General features: G+C 43.5%; 2 protein-coding genes across 6 annotated transcripts in view; one reads left to right on the top strand and one right to left on the bottom strand.

Moving 5' to 3' along the window:
* The window catches only part of sh3pxd2b (SH3 and PX domains 2B), a 66379-nt gene that overhangs the window by 31188 nt on the left and 16341 nt on the right, over positions 1–18850 (top strand). For 2 of the 5 annotated variants that reach the window (XM_070983760.1, XM_070983759.1), the window contains 6 exons: positions 185–268; positions 1034–1151; positions 1483–1688; positions 1992–2038; positions 2153–2278; positions 2400–7669. In XM_070983760.1, coding sequence (XP_070839861.1) covers positions 185–268; positions 1034–1151; positions 1483–1688; positions 1992–2038; positions 2153–2278; positions 2400–3887 — 2069 coding nt within the window. In that variant the 3' untranslated portion in view covers positions 3888–7669. Of the gene's footprint in view, positions 1–184; positions 269–1033; positions 1152–1482; positions 1689–1991; positions 2039–2152; positions 2279–2399; positions 7670–18850 lie in introns of those variants that run through there. The other 3 variants (XM_070983764.1, XM_070983762.1, XM_070983761.1) reach the window with 2 other exon arrangements.
* stk10 (serine/threonine kinase 10) overlaps positions 8297–18850 on the bottom strand; it is a 39295-nt gene continuing 28741 nt past the window's right edge. Inside the window, exons 8-20 of the mRNA XM_070983765.1 lie at positions 18195–18338; positions 15321–15665; positions 14857–15213; positions 12131–12255; positions 10929–11052; positions 10364–10543; positions 10145–10237; positions 9928–10057; positions 9690–9814; positions 9288–9476; positions 9078–9203; positions 8858–8971; positions 8297–8534 (exon numbers count right to left, since the gene is read on the bottom strand). Of these exons, the coding sequence (XP_070839866.1) occupies positions 8394–8534; positions 8858–8971; positions 9078–9203; positions 9288–9476; positions 9690–9814; positions 9928–10057; positions 10145–10237; positions 10364–10543; positions 10929–11052; positions 12131–12255; positions 14857–15213; positions 15321–15665; positions 18195–18338 (2193 nt within the window). The 3' untranslated portion in view covers positions 8297–8393. The remainder of the gene's footprint in view (positions 8535–8857; positions 8972–9077; positions 9204–9287; positions 9477–9689; positions 9815–9927; positions 10058–10144; positions 10238–10363; positions 10544–10928; positions 11053–12130; positions 12256–14856; positions 15214–15320; positions 15666–18194; positions 18339–18850) is intronic.

Genomic DNA, 18850 nt, shown 5'->3' with positions numbered 1-18850 from the left:
TCATCCTACAGACCCAAAGTAACCATGAAATATATGGTCCATAACAGAGTATTAACAGATTAAGTTAGAAATTAAGCTGCACACCGATACTGACAGTGCTTTCATTTAGGATGAAAACATCCTCCAGATGGCTTATGTAATGTTCACTTCCTATTTTGCCCCACTTACTGTGCTGGGATGTCAGTGCCTCGGAGATTCTGGTCACTGCCAAGGCACATGGGTCGTCGCAGAACTTTAGGGGATCTATTCAGCACAGGCTTTGGGCAAGGTGGAGCGCACGCCTTTCTTCTCCCCCTATTCTAAATGTGTGTGTGCACACATGCATACACAACTGTATGCATGTCTGTCCATGTGTATGCATGCAACGTTTGCTGCATGACAGATCCAAGCATGTCAGTTAAATCCTTGCATGCAGAGTGGATTGTGCATTTTATCTGATAGAAATAAATATGTATTGTATCATTTCAATTAACCAGCATCAAACACTTGTTAGAATTGTAGTATTACACAGAGTAACTATAATAAATAATAACAGTAGGAATAGCTAAAATATTTCTAGTAGAGTAACAATTTTGTCCTGTTTGTGGTCAGTATTTGTGGAGGATGGATGTGTGTTTTATGTGTTGTACATGTGTGTATCTTACATCTTCTCACTCCATAAGATGCTGCTCAAGCCTTGCCTCATTTTATCACTCAGCTAATGTAAAACCAATTACAGTATCTCATCCTAAACCACTAATGAAAGGTGTCGTGATAGAGAAATGATTTTGAACCCTTTCATTAAAAGGTTGCAGACATTTTTAGCGCATACCAACCACAGGAAGCTTAAACAGTTTCACAAATGCAACACTACACACCGTGTCAAGTTACAGTGGCAAGCCATTGTAATCCAAGTGGGCCACTGTGCGCTTTGTCTCCCATGTTATTACCCTACATCAGCATTTAATGTGCTCCCGTATTTTTGAGCCTATACACAGTCATCTTCAGGCATTATGTCCTTATGTTTAACAATACTGCATTTGTCTGACTCCAGAAGAGAAGTACACAGTGATTTACCCATACTCGGCCAGGGACGAGGATGAGATTGACCTGGAGAGAGGCATGGTTGTCGAGGTGATTCAGAAGAACTTGGAGGGCTGGTGGAAGATCAGGTAATAACACTGATGACATTAACTTTGGAAAAGCAAATATAAACATTAAGAAAAATCTTTATTTATGAAAGAGACAAGTTATTTTAATCTATTCTTAATTTTATTTTATAAACATTTCAATTTATTTTAGCTAGTTAATTTTATCTGTACTTACTTCTGAACTTCTGCTGCCTTAAAACCCAATCTTTCCTTCTGGGGGATCAATAAAGGATTATTTTATCTTAACATGAATTGAGATGACTTTAGATAATACTGACGGGGAAAAAAACCCACCTGATCTCATTGTACAGACTCAGTTTTTCCAATGATTGCACATCTGTCTTCCACTCAGGTACCAGGGCCGTGAGGGCTGGGCCCCAGCCTCCTACCTGAAGAAGTCTGACATCCAGAGCCAGAAGCAGTCAGCAGGCGCTGCTGCTCATGCCAGTACCAACGACCTAGACGGCGGTTCTAAACACAACCAGCAAAACAATGCCGCCAGAGAGAACCGAGACAACAGCCATAAAGAAAACCGACTCTCATTTTTTTCAGACAAAAGTAGGCAGTGAATTTCAAATCCGGTGAACTGTTGTCTGCTTTTCATCAGTTTTGCTGCTGCAACACTTAATATCTTTCAAAGCTTTCTATCTATACAGTAACTTAAAAATAAATAATGGAGGGATATGTGAAGACACTAAAACTATACAAAAATGCAGTGTTCTTGTATGTTAGGTAACCTTCGATCGTTTCACAAGGTATTGATTTGCTATAGGCTGCAGTCTGTCCACCCACAGTCAGCACACCCAGGACTCAACACCAACAACAAAATGATTGATTACTTAATGTTCTTTTCCTCGACAGAAGTGGGATCAAGACACAGACCTCCTCCACGCAGAGATCTTACCATTGTAAGAGATCCTGTTCAAATCTCCTTTGACAAAGACCGGATTCTGTTGTATTGTAACTGTAGGACTCCATTTTTCATGAACTTAACCTCCATGTGTCTTTCTCACATTCCTCAGCCACGTGGTACAAACCTACCCAAGCCCCCAGTTCCTCCTCAGGTTGAGGAGGAGTTCTACACCATAGCAGACTTCCAGACCACCATCCCTGATGGTATTAGCTTCCAAGCTGGAGTCAAAGTTGAGGTGGGTCGATTACTTTCCTCAGTTGTGTTAAAATAAAGAATGACGTGATTGCTTTGAATAAAAATTTGTCTTTTCATTAAATGCCAGTACTAATTTTAAAGTGTTTTTTTTAACCTACCAGGTGATTGAGAAGAATGCAAGTGGTTGGTGGTACATCCAGATAGATGACAAAGAGGGCTGGGCCCCCGCCACCTTTATTGACAAGTACAAGAAGACCAGTAATGCTGTGCGACCTAATTTCCTTGCCCCTCTTCCCAATGAGATGGAGAAGCTGAGGCTGGAAGATGGTGGTTCTTCAAATGTTTCAGGCACAGATGAAAGCTGGTCCAAGCCTTTACCAGATGAGCCAGCCTCTGAGTCTCGGCCTAAATTGAGAGATTGGAAGTCCAGTGCCGGCAAAGGGGCCTCTGGGCCTTTACCTCCAGCCCCAGCTGCCCCCCCAGCTGAAGAGAAACCAGCTCTGCCACCTCGAAGGGAGTCTATTAATAAGAGCTTTGAGTTAGAGGTTGCAGAGAAACCAAGACCTGATCATTCCAAACCTTTGCCCCCAAAACCCCCAGCTCCTGGGGTCATCATGCCATTGGTTCCACCCAAGGCAGCCCCCTTCAAACCAGACAAACCACAAGATACCAAGAAAGAAGACAAGAGCAAACCTCTTCTCCTTCGGAATGAGATGGGTCTTGAATGCGGTCACAAGGTCTCTGCCAAAGAGGTGAAGAAGTTTAATCTGAAGCCGGTACCCAAACATCCACCAAAACCCAAATCTGATGCACAGGAGGAGAAAGCAGAGGCCGCTGGCCCAGCAGCGTTTATGAAGGCAAAGCCAGTGATCCGACCTAAACCTGTGCCAGCTGCCAAGCCAGATCCTCCGGCAGAAAACAAACTGGACATCACCAACCTGAGAAGCAAACTGAGGCCATCAAAACCTGCAGACCTCGGCTCCGATGCCTCTGCAGCAGTGAATAGTTCTCAACCCAGTCAACCTCCGAGCTCTTCCCCCATCCATATCCCTACTCTCAATAATGGAAAGCACTTAGACGAGCCAAAACTCCCCCCAAAACACATCAATGGCAGCCATAGCCAGGAGAGCTCATCACCCCCTGCAAAACCAGCAGTGCCTCCACACAAGGAACCCCCCCAGAGACCCCCCTCCATGGCTCCAAGGAGACCTCCTCCTCCAAAGAAGGAGAATCCATCCAGCCCAACTGAGCTCAAACCTCCTCCTGCCCAGGATATGCCCAAGGGCGCACCACCGCAACTCAGCAGACCCCCACCCCCGAAACCCAAAGGGTTTGCTATGCCACCACCAAACAAAGAGAAAGAAGAGCCCAAAGTGAACAAAGTCCCGATTCCTCCCAAGCCCATGGTGAAGAGTGAGAAGCCCGGCCCGCCCAAGGACAAGCTTCCACCTTTACTCAAGGATCCCAGTAAGGATGAGCTGTACCTCGCCGTGGCGGACTTTGAAGGGGATGAAAACACATCCAGCTTCAAGGTGGGTACAGTGTTCGAGGTGCTGGAAAAAAACGGCAGCGGCTGGTGGTTCTGTAAAAATGTACGAGAAGAAGTCGAGGGCTGGATCCCCTCGAATTACCTGAGCAAGAAACCTTAGTGTGAACATGCTCGCAAAAACCATCGCCATATGAATAAATAAAGTAAGGATTTAAATGAACAAATTATCACTAGTTTGTAGCTTATTAGCATTTTTTTTATTTATAGGTACCTTTTTTTTAAATTGACATGTTTTTGTTATGTTTCATTTTGATAAAAATATTCTACCTAAACTGAACCAGCAATAACACATGACCGTGTGTGGGGTCTTGTGATGTTTACTTCTTTTAGTTTTTATCTAAATATTACATGAACTCTTACGTAAAAAGGTTAGATGCTAGAACAGCAGCAAATGTATTTCCACCCATGCCTTCTATGATACGGTGCCTCTATATTATATGCAAAGTGCTTCAGTGCTTAATATACTGTATGCAACTGTAGACATAGTCCTTCTCTCTGAAAAAAAAACTCAATCTAAAATGTGCATTGCAGGAGAATACACTAGATGTTCACACCCAGCCAGTCTTTCCCCAGCAGTAGACAAGAAACCTCTTAGACAAAGACTGCACATGAACTCACTGGGGGAGTTCAATGACTATATCAGAGCTTACAAGTGCTATTAGCGATTACTAAAAGAGATGTCTTTGCCAAGTAGAAGTGCTGTTTGTTATACTAGAAACAAGCATATTAGTTTTCCGCGCTATTGTAATGCTTTCTTCGTTGACTGCGTAATTAATGTTGCAGTGACTTGTAACAGATGTGCACTTTGTCCATCATTTCAGATGAGGTAAGTTTAAGGTTTGCACACGCTGAAGGAAGGGGAGGAATGCCACAGTGCATTTTATTTCTTAGTTTTAGTAGTCGTTTTAGTAGCTATGTTTCATTTTATACTCACTGTAACAAATATCCACCAGTGTAAAAGATGAGGCTAGAACATCCAAACCGCCGAGGTGAAAGGAAGCTCTCTGTCAAAGAGTTGTGACGCGTGACTTGCAGAGCATGTCTGCATATCTGTACCAGATGCCTAAGGAATAAGAAATTGGAGATCTACAGTGATTTGTGCAATGATTTACAGTATTGTAAGTGTACAGTCTGTTCTTAACCGAAGTTTGGTGCTCAAATAACAGCAAAGTGTGACCATTGTATAAAAATAATGTTTTACATTAATGCTTGACTGGTCTCAAGCATGGTCAGTATAGCAAATTATTTTTTATTGTACAGAAATGAGAGACATATCTTAGCTGTTGTCACTTTTCTTTGATGGCCCATCTGTTCTTTTACTCTGTACTGATGAAAGGATTAGAAGGAGAAAAGAGCCAAGGAGGAATTTGGTTGGTTGATTTATGGGATTTGCCATTGAGCGGAAATACAGACGGTTGTGTTGTTTCTGTCAAGAGACAAATGAAAACTAAGTATGTGAAAGAACTGGCTGCTAATTTCCCAAGTGGTCCAGAAATGATTGTCTTCTATACAAGTGTTAGTTTACTAAATAAGCAAAATTGGAAAATAGAATTGTATGTTCATGGTTGTTAATACAATCAGACAAGGCTTAAAGCTGTAACACGGATTCTGTTCTGCTTCTAGTCGCTATAATGTTATTCAATCTTCCACCGATGTTTTAGAAAGAAATGACAGCAACTAGAAACAAAAGGGCAAGTTTTCAACACACTGTACCTGAAATTGCATCGTTCAGGTATGTTAGATGGATAAATGCAAGAAGGTACAGTACAGTGTGAGACAAATGGGTTGATGGTGTCGTCATTTCAGTATTGTAATCTTATTTACTTTTTTGCTATGTATTTTTCATTACATTGAGTCTCCTTTTACTTTTACGTCAATAAAGGTTTCTGATTTTTCAGTTGAGCTGTCACACTGTGTCTGAATCTATTTATATAGCCAATGGTCTGAAGTAATAGTTTAAAAAAATCCAAGAAAAATCAGGTAAAGAAGGTAAAAACTGAAGTATTCTCTCTTGTTGCATTAATCAAAACTTTTGTGCTAAAACAGTAATTTCTTTGACCACTAGTAGCACTAATACGCTTTGTTTTATACAAGTGGATCCTCACCCAGCACAGCCAGTGAAGACAACATGAAAAATGTAAAATATTAAAAAATTGACTCAACAAATGTTTAAGGAGAAAGGAAAAATGGGCGGTAGGATACTCATAATGTGCTTTGGGGAGTAACTTTCATTTGTCTAAAGGAAAACTTACGAACAATAGCAATCGATGAAAATCACTACATGTATGTGTGGCTTGTAGGAGTTTTGGTTTTATTACTGTTTGGTTTATTCATCGACCTGGTTTCAGCCACAGCAGGCAGCTGTTTTCAGGGAAGAAGTTTGGATATACCCACAACCTGCACAGCATCACTAAAACACAGCTTTTAAACCCAAGTTGGTGACTGCTGTAGTCAAGTATTTGCCAGCTAAAGATCCATGTTATTTCACTAAGGATTAGGTGGAGACCAAAACGGAGCTAAAATTGTGCTAACATTGCATTGCGCTGTCTCCAAATGGCCAAAAACAAACAAAAGCAGGTGTGTGGTGACCCACCTCTCACACTGTGTGCTGGTCCAGTTAGATTAGCTACGGCAGCATAGAGCTGGCTCATGGTCTGTGTGAGTACTTGAAACTTACTGTAATGTACCAGTGATCCTCCTCCTGCCTCCTCTTCCTTCACTCAGACTGAGAAAACTGGAGCATTATATGCATTTCCTAAAACAATTTTTTTAAATCGAAGACTGCCATCATGTTAGTCTTCGTAACGTGTGCTTTGATCGTGTCACTGCTGTTAGAAAGAGCCTACGCCACAATCCTGTAATTAGAAAATCTGCCTTTATTAAGAGTTATTTACAACAGTGGTTCCTTCTGATATAGTTTCATTCACGCTCACAACACCTCCATACAAACAAGGACATGTAAACTGAGGCAGAGAGGAAGGCATAGACGGAGCAATGGAACATGACAGGAGAGAGAATTTGTACAAGAAATTTAAATACTTTTGAGAGAGTACGTGAGAGGGAGAGAGAGATTTAGCCGTACCTGATTGTTGACCTGCTTCAGTGTAAACCTGCAGGTCAAACTGCTTTTAAAAAAACAACACGTTCTCTCATCAAGGCCACAAGTTCCTCAGCTGCAAACTTTAGGTTTCAGTTAAATATTAAACGTCCAGCGGACTCAATTATTGCTTCCCAAGTACTAAAAACAGTGGAGATCACTTTTAAGCAATGCGGTTTCTTTCCAAACTCCATTTCTGGAGTTAAACTCTTCATATTATTCCCCCTCTCAGTGCAAAAGAAAGCAAAGTTTAAGAAAAAATAAACCTCTTTAAGCTGAAGACATACATGTAATATTGCACTTTGGTTAGCAGGCAGTACATTTACTGCACACGGTATAACAATTATACATTTTTTAAATTCAAATTATATATATCCCCTATCTAACATCCTTCAAACAACAACAGTATTTTTGCTTTGGCTTTGTCAGTTCCCATCCAGTGTGACTGATTTTACAGTTAAAAAAAAAACAAAAAACAAACACAACAGATAAACACAATAGCTCCACTTTGTGATAACGATTAGTCTTCCCTTGTCTGTTAAAATCTCACTCCTAAAGAATCATTAAAAAAGAAACTAGTAAATCTGATCTTGATTCAGCCTCATCCCCCATTTCAAACACGATACAAAATAATAAGCACATCCTTCATACCATGGGTGCGTTGATCAAAAAAAGAGAGACGATGTTTAAATTAGCCTTTACAGTGATGAATCTAGGTAAGGTTGTTCTCTTTGAGTAAAAATAAATAAAGGCAGACTTTAGCTGCTGTAAGACATGCATCTGACTTCCGGACGAAACAGGTCGATTAGCCGAGGCACACAGAGATGGGGACAAAATAGAGAGAAGCTTGCAAACGATGACATTTTTGGTGTCTTTTTTTGGTCATGCTGTTTGGAAGACGGCACTGCTAATTTGGGGTCAACAAAAAGTGCTCAGTTACTGGCTCACCAGCTTTCATAGGAACAAAGATTCAGCCTCCTCATGCTAAAAGAAATGACTGCGCTGGGTGCGAAGAGACCACAAACTACTCCTTCTCAACAAAAAGGTGTGTTTTTTTTCAGGATTTACTCATTGAGACTAATAATTAGTTTGGTTTCTTCAGCTTGTGGCCGATAAGAAGCGGAAGTTAAAGAAATTAAAACACTGTATGGGAGCCGATACTCTAATCGATTCATATGAAGCACGCGATGAGTTTTAAATCAAATACTATGACACTTTTTTTCAAAGAAAAAGCTTAGAACATGAGCTAAAACATAAATATTCACTAAAACTATTAAGGAACCTAATGGAGGGATAAGTATGCTGCCGTTACAGGCAAAGCCAATTAAAACGGAGGCAGCAGGCACTTGTTACGCCTGTGTGTGTGTGTGTGTGTGTGTGTGTGTGTGTGTGTGTGTGTGTGTGTGTGTGTGTGTGTGTGTGTGTGTGTGTGTGTGTGTGTGTGTGTGTGTGTGTGTGTCTGCGGTCATGTGTCGGCCGGGAGAGGGTGGACCATCACAGCGGATGGTTTTATGTGGTGGAAGTATCTTGGTAAGGCACAAACTTGGAGAGTTTGTTGGGAGAACTTGGGTTTGGGCAATCAGAGATCTCACTCATCCTGAAGAAGGCCTCCTGCTCCCTTTTCTTCATGTTTAGCTCGTCCTCAAGGGCCTAACAGGTGGAAACCAAACCATGTGTTACATTACGTGACCGAGCTAACTGATTACTGGTCTACAGGTTACACAAAAATGTGAATTACTGAGCTTTGTGTGCTTGAACTCTGAACAGAGCCAGGCTAGCTGTTTCCCCCTGCTTACACTCTATGCTAGGCTAAGCTAATCACCTCCTGGTCTAGTTCCACACTTAATGCAGATATAAGAGATGGTATGGTAAGACTCTCTGGTCACTTAAAGTCTATCATAAGCACATGAATGATTTCAGTGCATGTATGATGCACATTCATATTTTTTAACACATTGTGACAGGAGACGTACCTTCTTCCTGGGTTTCAGCTGATCCCTCCAGGTCTTCAGCAGGTGGTTGTGCTGTTCATCCAGATGTTTGAGCTTCTGAGTCTCATTCTCGATCAGCAGGTGGCATTTTTCATTCTGGAGCACAAAACACTCTTGTCAACAGCTGCACATTTAGCGCTTTAGACTTCGATGGCGCCGTGACACAAGCGTGCGGGATCAAAAAGCGGTGCCCCTCATTCACCTGCAGCTGCTGCAGCTCTCTGATGTTGCTCTCGCACTGGCCGACCATCTCTCTCATCTGGCCCTCGTGTTTCTGCTGCTGGTGCAGCCTCTCGCCCTTCTGCCGCTTATCCTCCTGCTGGGAAAACTGAGAAGAGACAAAGAGAGTGAGGCGCTGCTCCATTAACTTCCTGCTTAAATACGGCGTGAGAATAACTTTCGTTCCCGCTACCTGTTTGATCTTCTCTCTGTCCTCGGACGAGCTGCCCGTTGAGTTGATGCGGAGGCTCTTCTTGAACATGGCCATGCGGGTCTTGGCCTCGCCGCGCTGGATCTTTGGCAGCCGGTTCTTCTCCTGCTGCTGCCGAGCTTTCAGAATCTCGATCATTCGCAGATTGTAGCACTGCATCTGTTCCTGCTCCTGAAGTGACACAGGAAACAGACACATTCGTGCGTGCAGCCAATGTGGAATACATGCACAGAAAAGTCAATTCCTGATCCACGACTTGACTTTGACACGTGATCACATGATTCAACCCGAAGTCAGATGGGTGCAGAATGACGGGTACAAGCAAATGTAGCTGAGATCAATTTGACAGTTTCAAACATCTTGAGCTGCAATCCACTGATTTACCTTCTCATGTTTCTTGAGAAGCTGGTGCCTCTGGAGGAAGGACTTGTCTTTCAGCTGCTGCTTCAATAAGTGGTGTCTCTCGTAAAGGTTCTTCTCCTCCATGTCCCATATCGTAGCTTCACGCTCTAATCACAGCAAAGAGGGCAGAAGAAATGTCCAAGAGTTACTGAATGTACCACAAATGTAGCATCAGCGCAGCAGGGACGGGCTGAGAACAGTAAGACTCAGGAGTCTGCACCTCTGATTAGTTGGTGTTTCCTGCTAAGGCAGTCCCTCTCCATCTCTGCAATCTCTCTCTTGTTGTTGGAGATGATCCTTAGAAGAGTGGTGTCAAGGTGGCTCTTCTGACCCGCCAAGAATTTGTTCTCCTACAGCACAGACAAGAGAAACGGCTCGTTTCAAAACCAGTCCAGTCACATGAAAGCACCATGAGCCCAAATGACCAAACAACTCACCTCTCTGATCTTCATTTCTTGGAAAGCATTCATCCTCTGCTTCAGCGCTTCTTTACGCTGACTCCTGGGCAGCTTATCAACAGCTTGTTTTACCTGAACGTATTAAAAGAAGGCGAATTTCGGCTAGAATCACTTTACCAAGACACAAAGTATGCAAACACTGAAAGACATCCTTTCGCCACAGCCTGTTTATGATTTAACTGAACATGTCAGACGTACCTCCTTTTTCTTGTGTTTGAGCTGATCCTGGAAGCGATGGTGGTCGCGCTCCTGCTCCGCTTTGATGCGTTTGGTCTCGTCCTTGAGTCTAACGTTGTGATCTGCCTCCATCTTCTCAATAGTCTGCTTCTGGTGCTTCTCCAGGTTCTCCAGCTCCACGTCATAGTGCTTCTTCTTGGCCTGCGATGCACCGAGGAGGAAACAAGCACACTGTAAGCTTCTGTAAAATTAAACAACAGCCCGACAGCGCTTTGTATCGCACTGTGCAGCGGTCATATCAGACATGGTTAAGACTCAAAAATCAAAAAATACATTACAACCTTGTCCTGCTCCTGCCAATCATGATATGAGGTAAATAATAAAATCTATTAAGACCAATTCAACAGTGAATGAAGTGAAAGCAACAACTTTCTGTCTCAGGAAAAACTCGTCATTTTCTCAACTGTAGGTGTCGCTGCATATGTTGCAAGTGGCAGCTCAGCGTGTGTGTGTGTGTGTGTGTGTGTGTGTGTGTGTGTGTGTGTGTGTGTGTGTGTGTGTGTGTGTGTGTGTGTGTGACACTCACATTCATCTCCTGGTCAAAACGTCGCTGCATTTGTTCTTTCTGTGTCTCCAGTTTGGTGTTTAGGACAGACAGAGCACGGTGCTCCTCCTTCTGCAGCAAACGGAGCTCACGCAGCTCCTGACGTCTAAACACACACGTTATTATTTTTAACATGTATACAACTTCAGTTTATGACCTCAACATACTGTTTTAAACAAAAAAAAAAAAAAAAGTATATGGGGGAATATCAGAAATGTTGCTTTTTCCTCTCAGCCTTTACATTTGGAGCCTGTCGCTCTTGTGTTGTGTCACAGACTGGAACTGCATGCCTTTATAAAAATGACAGAACTGCTTTATGCAAATGCAGTTTCAAATTAGACAGTTTGATTGGCTGTATGAGGATAAGTTCAAAAATTAAGATGAAATACATTTTTACCCTCACGGGTACTGATTTTGTTCTCATGAAGAAGAAATTTACAAAGCAAAATGATATGTTGTAGCAGAAATAAACATGTTTTTTAATGTCAGCGGGACTTTGAGTCTTTGCAAACTGACATAATTTGTCAAAATAAGACCCAAGTCACAAGGTGGTCACACATGCAATGTCATATTCTCACCACTAGATGGCAAGAGTCACGCACCAGGGACTTAAAGGGCTTCAAATCAGTGTGTTTAAAACTGGTGTAACTGTGCAAACTGTTGATTTCAAAAACATCAGGTAATTTATGTCATGTACACAATGATTGTGAAAGTGTATGGATCTTTTTATGTGACGTCTAGACTCCCTGCATCAAACACAGCAAACCTGATCTACACCTAATGTACATCTAAAAGTAACTCCATTTTTCTTTCAAACCATAAACCATATATAAAGAAACAACTCCCTAAATTAGTCTTTTTCCATGACAGTTTGGGTATTTGTGAAACTCAAATCTCGGGGGGCAAAAACCCAAAAGAGCAAGATTCCTGAAATAGTACTAGCGGTAACAGCAACATCCAAAAGGCCCCTTATCGCTGCACAGACGTCACTCTGAGCTGAGGAATGAGCAGTTCATGGCCCTCGTTCACAGCGAACGAAGACGGATTTTCATTCTCTGTGAATGAGCAATGGGGAGCACATATGTCTCACTCTGCTTGTCCAGACGGTGAGTGAGACATAAGTGGAGGACATAAGGGAGACAGAAGTGTGTGTGATCTGTCGTCGGGCCGAGCCGTCCACGTACCTCAGGAATCTCATCTCCTCATCCTTCTTCTCATCGTCCCTGATGATCTTGGAGGTGGTCACGCTCACCTCTACGCCGTCAATAACAAACCTCCTGGTTCGCTTCAGAGTCTTACTCGAGAAGTCCTGAGAGGATGAAGGTCACAAAAAAAAAATCAGAGTTTAAGTACAAGACAAGAACAAGACAAGACAGTTTAGTGACATTTTGGGAGGAAAGAGCAGAACTAAGCAGTGAAACATGACATTTTTTAAGAGTACTCCCCCAGTTTAGCCCTGCAATCCTGTAACACTGTCCGACTCACGAGGGACAGTTACAGAAACCAACAGAACCATTTCACATATCTTACTTCCCTGTCAAAACCTGCCACCTACGTTACCCACAATGCAACGCAACCACCAACAACTTGTCAGAGATTCATGTGTTATGCTAATAGTGGTTGACGTAAGCTGCTAGCCTCAAGCAGAGATGAGGATGAGGAGCGTCTACCAAGCGTACTTCTTTCAGAGTCTTCAGCTCCAACTGATGCTGCCTCGAGTGACATCACTTGAGGCAATTCATCAGGCTTTATAAAACTGTTTTCACATCGTTTGTCCCCAAGACCTGTAAACTGACTGTGATGTGTATTAAATTGGAGTTCCTTGTCTGGCGGGAGGAGAGGCAGCTGAGTGTGAATGTGTGTTGACAAAGGCATTAACATTCCCGTCAATCTGGTTTTACTGTAACAAGACGCAAGATGCTCCATCTGTCAGTGTACTGGGGAGCGCCATGCAGGAAGTCCACTCTATCCATCAACAGTACGGCACAATGCGACTTGGCTTTTTTAACTCTTTACAACAACGCTGGGCGGAAGCCTGTTTTACTCTACAGTAAATTTAGTTGTTTTTCACGTTAGGATTTACACGTGTGCTGCATGAGAAACTGGCAACCAGTTAAACAGCTTTCCTAGTTGCAGGAACGGCCACTTTTTGGAGATTCAAGGTGTCAAAGTCGAACAAACTCAGTCTAATTTAGGAGGTATGAGACAGACAGTACACAGCGATCCAACAATGTCTAGAGATGTCACACCATATGACACATTACATCTTTAACGTGACTCAGAGTGTCACCCCACCTTATAATTGTACAGAAAATTGTTACAGCTGACAAAGCACATGTTCTTCAATGGTTACATAACATCTAAATCAGCCTTGGTGGCTCAGTATTTTCAAGACTGATATGGCAGAGTTTACCCTGCAAACACTGGCTCAAACCCTGGATGTCGTCATTTCCTAGTTTATAAATAGTTTCTACATAAGGAGAGGAAAAGAGGAAGCTGAACCAAAGAGCGGGCATTAATTTGGTTCGTGCAAGCTGTCGTCCACTCTTTGACAAAGCTTCCTCATGAAGCCTCCACAGCTGAGCAAACAGACAACGTGTGAGGCTGCTGGATGCTACTTTTACGCCGTTCTGTGCTGTTGATTCCCTTTCCACACATCTGACACACTGACAATACATCTATGCGCTTGTGTGTTTGAGTGTGTTATTAAGCGCACGCTGGCACTATAATCAGAGGTCATCCTGTGGCTCGGCTGCCTTGTTTGCGTTCGAGGCCCGACGTGACTGCGCTAACTTCCTATCGCTCGTCATTCACAAAAATCACACACACACAGCTCTCCTGTAACACACAGAGGCACACAGCGCACAGTCAACCGTTCAGGAGCGCACGCTCACATGAACGAGAGCGTCCTCCTGTCCAAAAAACAAAGAAAGCCCATTCACTGTCCCTGCAGGCTGCTGGCCGAGGCGCCTGCTGAATAATCTGTTCTGGAAAAACTTAACGGACCACAAACAGGCACTACTCCACGCGCAGTCAATAGGATTTCAATCATGGTCAATCCATAAGCCTCCAGAAGCGGCAGAGTGACAATGAGCTGCATAGAAACGTCCATTCACGCTGGTGAATGCTGAGCCGTGCCCACACAAAGGGCACTGTTGCGCCTAATGAATGGAAAATGTTGCATATTTTGCTTCAGAAAGACTCGGTGTCTGATGATAAAATGGTCTCTCTCTTCTCTCCCCTCAGCTTCCTAACTTCCTCCCTCGCTGGGATTGTCAGGCAAAACACAAAATCTGTCAAGTCGTCTGTGGGTTACGGGAATTCTCCTTTAATTTCAGGCAAATAAACCCTTAAAAATCCATTGGATTATATCAAAAATGCACCATCATGAGGTTTTTATGTGACCCACATCTGGCAGTTTGGTTTTCACCTCTCATAGACATCTTTTAGAATACTAGAAGTGTTTTTCCACCAATTAGATTCACCAAATATCCACATTCACCACAAATCATAACCAATGAAAAAGAAAAGGTTAGGGTTTAAGAGCATTCACCAGTATCCCTCTCTGTATCCACCCAAAAAGCAATGTGCAGCGCAAGCCTAATGGAAGACAGGCTATCCACTGTTTCAGATGTTTAACACCCACACCCCAAAACACAACACAATGCAGTTTCAGTTCCTCTGTGGGTGCCGAGAAACAGTTTTTCCAAGGAGGGGTTTTCCTCCGGCCTCCGTACGATGGAGACCTAAGCTTCATTCATGTAAGCGGTTCAGCAGAAACGATAGCTCTGTATCTCTGGGTTCATTCCTCTTCCCTGCATCAACAAACCATTACGTGAAGCCATTTCCATGATGGTGTCTTAAATAATAAGATGTTTAAACAGGACAGTTTTGCTTCCTGTGGACTCACCCTTGCAGACATGGACATGCTCTCCCTGTGGATGGACAGGTCCATGCTCTCCGACGCCATGCTGCCTGAGTAAGAGTACCGTTTGTTGCAAATCCCTCCATTGATATAAGGCGAGACGGCCTCAGCGCTTCCTCCTGTCGATGCCCGCTCTGGGATACCTTTGGTTAGGCTGCCGTTGGGCCCAGAACGGGATGCGGGTACCGGGGTAGGAGCAGAGGAGGGGGCGGGAGTGACGGTGGGACTTGAGGTTGGAGTTGCCTGTGGGTGAGATGTGTCTATGATGATGTCAACATGTTCCTCAGATGCCACGGGCTGGGGGAGAGACGGCGGCTGTTCTGTCTCTGGGGTCACAGCAACCTTAAAATGAATTTTAGTACCATTATTAACACAATCTTTGAATACATCACTTGAACGTCCATCAGTCGATGCAGAAATATTTCATGAGCAAAAGTTTCAAAGAGCACCTTTTCCTCCTCCGATGTTGGGGTACTCTTGCCATCCTCAATGCCTGAATCTGAGCTGGACGTCTTGGTCGAGGCCTCACTCTCTGATTTCTTAGACTCCTTAGAGTGACTGACTTCTGCGCCCAGCTCCTCTGGGCCTTTTGGAGGGAGATTCTGCCGTGGTAGGGGAACAGGGACCACCATGACGGTGCCCTGCTGCTCCTCTGTTGGTGAGTCTGGCTCGGCCTCCTTCCTGGGTAACGGTGTTGGTGTGGTTGGGGAAGGCGTGGTGGGACTTGGAGTGTCCGGAGGCTGGTCTGCCTCCAAACTGGTTTGACTGGTCTGGCACGGCTCCTTGCCTGAAGACTTGGGGAATGAAGAGGGGGGAGAGGAGAGGTATTGTTGAGCACAAAATGGCAAAACATTTGATGTTTCTCAGGCTTTAAGTCATTGGTGGTCTCCTAAATGTTGAAGTCTGATTAAAATCACATTTTTCATTGATTTTTGGTCAAAAATAACAAGAGATAAAGCAAACAAACTTTCGCTATAGCCTACACATCATGGGCAGACCGTGTTTTAGTGGTACTGAAGGGAAACTAGACCAAAGAGACGTCTGGAGATGCGTTTACATGCTGTTCAATGAGCTACAGCTGAGCAGCCAATCAGCTGTCTAGCCTATGAACTGATGCTAGCAGCGCACTTTCCCCCCCTGAATGTTGGTGTGGTCATTTGATCAACAAGCTGAGGTGCAGGACAAGATGTTTGGGTTTGCCAGTTGGAGAAAAAGCAGACTTGAGCAGGAAAGAATTGTGGGTTCAAAGTCCGTGGCTGAGTGCGACCGTCTGCTCCACCGATGACAGGAAGTTGACATTACTGCTTTATGCAACTTTATTGTTTTCAACCTTTGGTTTAGCCCAAATGCTAGTGGCTTAAGTCCTTCAGGCGTGCCACCGTCAGTGAAGTTCAGCCTTAGCTTTGGTAGGAATGCGGTCATTCCTGCTCAGACTCCTGCACTGCTACCTCTCGCTGTGGCTGAGGTGGTTATCTAAATTGTAATTAGTACACTGATTATTACAGCGGTGAAAAGCATGTGGAAATCATGGCTGACGAACAAGGACAAAGAGGTCTTAATGGCATTATTGCCCAGAATTATGTGTGACTCTTGATGCGCACGTGGCAAAACAAAGCAGTCTTGTTGGTTTGTGTGCGCATTTTTAAAAATCTCATTACATAATGGAAGTTAAATAGATGACTTTTTAAATACCTGTTTTACAGCAGCCAAAGTCTGAGAGATATCTAAATTGAAACAAGCAGGGACGATAAGGCCTAGAATTATTTACCAAGTTTCAGGCGTTAACCTGCAGACACGCTGCAGAAGGGAAGTCTGACTAAGATTAACAATCTTTTACAACATGATCTTACAGACTAACATCGTAACACAACTCGACTGGCACGAAATACAGTGTACAAAAATGCAAATCCTGAATAAGATCGCCAATAAATATCATACAAAGGTCGTATCCTACAAGCAGCTTAAAACACTCTAAAATTAATAATAACTAAGTGAGCCTAATACACCCCAAAACCTTGGCAGCAATTATATAAATTCACAGCTTTAAATCTAAATAAAGAACGTTCCAGACATTGGTTAGACACAGGGACTCTATGATCTGTAATCCTAAACACTACTGAGCATGTTATGTCAGAATAATGTGCACAGCTATCCGTCAAACTGACACTTCTCCGCTGTCTTCCACTGGAGGTAAACAATGCTATCAGGCATCTTTATGGTCAGGTTCAGCCATTCTAGTGTCTCAGCAAACATCTCTGTCTGGCTGTGTGTGATATATAGGAAGAGATGAATGGGCAGGCAGCTGCTTGGCTGGCTTTCAGAGCCTCGTAACTGCATGTGTCAAAATATTGCTGTGCGCAGACAAGAATGTCCTTGCTTGAAGAGATGCAACGATATCGTGGTCAACTCAGCACAGGGATGGGAAAGATGATGCTTGGACTTAATGGGCCAATTGCAGCCATTTACAGTGAAGTGCTGCACTGTATGTATAAAATTCTCCTATAAGTAAATGTCTATCTTGCAACTCCAGACTAAAGTAGCGCAGTAGCAGTTAACCAAATTCATGGAAGTGGTGAGTTGTTGTCTTCCTTTCGTGCCAACTGTGGACATTAAAGTGGGCAAACTTTCATCTTCATTGAGAGAAATAAAATCCATGTTGACAACATGATTACACATTTTTCTGCTCAAAGCTTCCTGTCAGAAAGAGTATTTCTGGGGTCTTCTGTCTGTCTGTCTGTCTGTCTGTCTGTCTGTCTGTCGTTAAGGGTCAGAGTATAGAAAACAGAACAATGTGTGACCTTAAATAATTTACTCCAACAGTTGTTGTGAGGTAGCAGTGCTTCTACTCAGGATGGAGGCTGAAGGCAGCACCTATATTTAACCACATGTGGGTGTGGGTGAATGCCAGGATTCCGGTTTCTGTTCCTTTGTTTGTGCTGAGGGCAGACGGTGCACTTGCGCTATGTTACTTTCTAATCTTATACCCTCGGTGGATTTATGAATGGCTTCTGCAGAGCGGACCTTCAGTGCTTTGGCAGGAAGGTCATGTTTACAGAAGAAATGTTGTTCAAAGTGGTCAACAAGCAGAGAGACTTCAGAAGCAGGGGAAGTGGACAGAATGCGTGTGCTTTTCGGGACAGGGCTGCATGCAGGCAAGCTTGCCTTTGCGCAATCATGTGCATGAGTTTCCATTTCATTTCACTGAATGTTCCATAAGTGACCTTGTAAGTCCACATCACGTGCACGTGAGCTGCCCACTCTCCCTCTCGAAGCAAACAATGAAACAAGAAAACGAAAGGAGAGAAAAGATCAAGGGTTGGTACCACAGTCAGCTCCATGGCGTCGTCCTCCTCTCCTTCCTCTCTATTGTCTTCTATTTCCTCCATTTCCTCCATGACCTCAGCCTTGGCCTCGGCCACCAGCTCCAGCAGCGGACGGTTCGACGTCACCGATCTCACGAAAGGGTGCTGTGGACAGAGGAGAGGTGGTTAATTGGCTATCAGCAAAAATCCACAGAGCAACTTCTTGTTTTTCTCCCCCTTTTTTCGTTTCATGCATCATATTCTGAGCATGAATGAGCATGTAACCATCACCCATAACATCCAGAGCGAGTGAGACTAAAAGGCTTGATGTGACCACAGGATAAACACTCTTACAACCGTAAAACAACATTTGCTGGAAGAAAACACATTATCCTTGGATCTGAGCCCTATTAGACCATGAGAGTGTCGCTTGAGGGATGCTGCAAGTACACATGAATGACGAGGCAACGGTAACATCTGATACATGTGATTTCTGTCCTTTTAATCAGTCACCACATTAACTGTAGAGGTCTGAAGCCAAACACAACAAATAAGCCTTCAGGTAGGAGACAAGAGTGAGATGAAGGCAGGCGATGCACATGAGAAGCTGGACTTTCACTGCGGGGGAAACTCTATCTACCAGCTGCCAGGTCCTGAACAGCTCCAAACAATACAAA

The sequence above is a fragment of the Chaetodon trifascialis genome, chromosome 16, assembly GCF_039877785.1.
Source record: "Chaetodon trifascialis isolate fChaTrf1 chromosome 16, fChaTrf1.hap1, whole genome shotgun sequence".
Classification (NCBI taxonomy): Eukaryota; Metazoa; Chordata; class Actinopteri; order Chaetodontiformes; family Chaetodontidae; genus Chaetodon; species Chaetodon trifascialis.
This window is presented reverse-complemented; position numbering and strand designations above follow the sequence as displayed.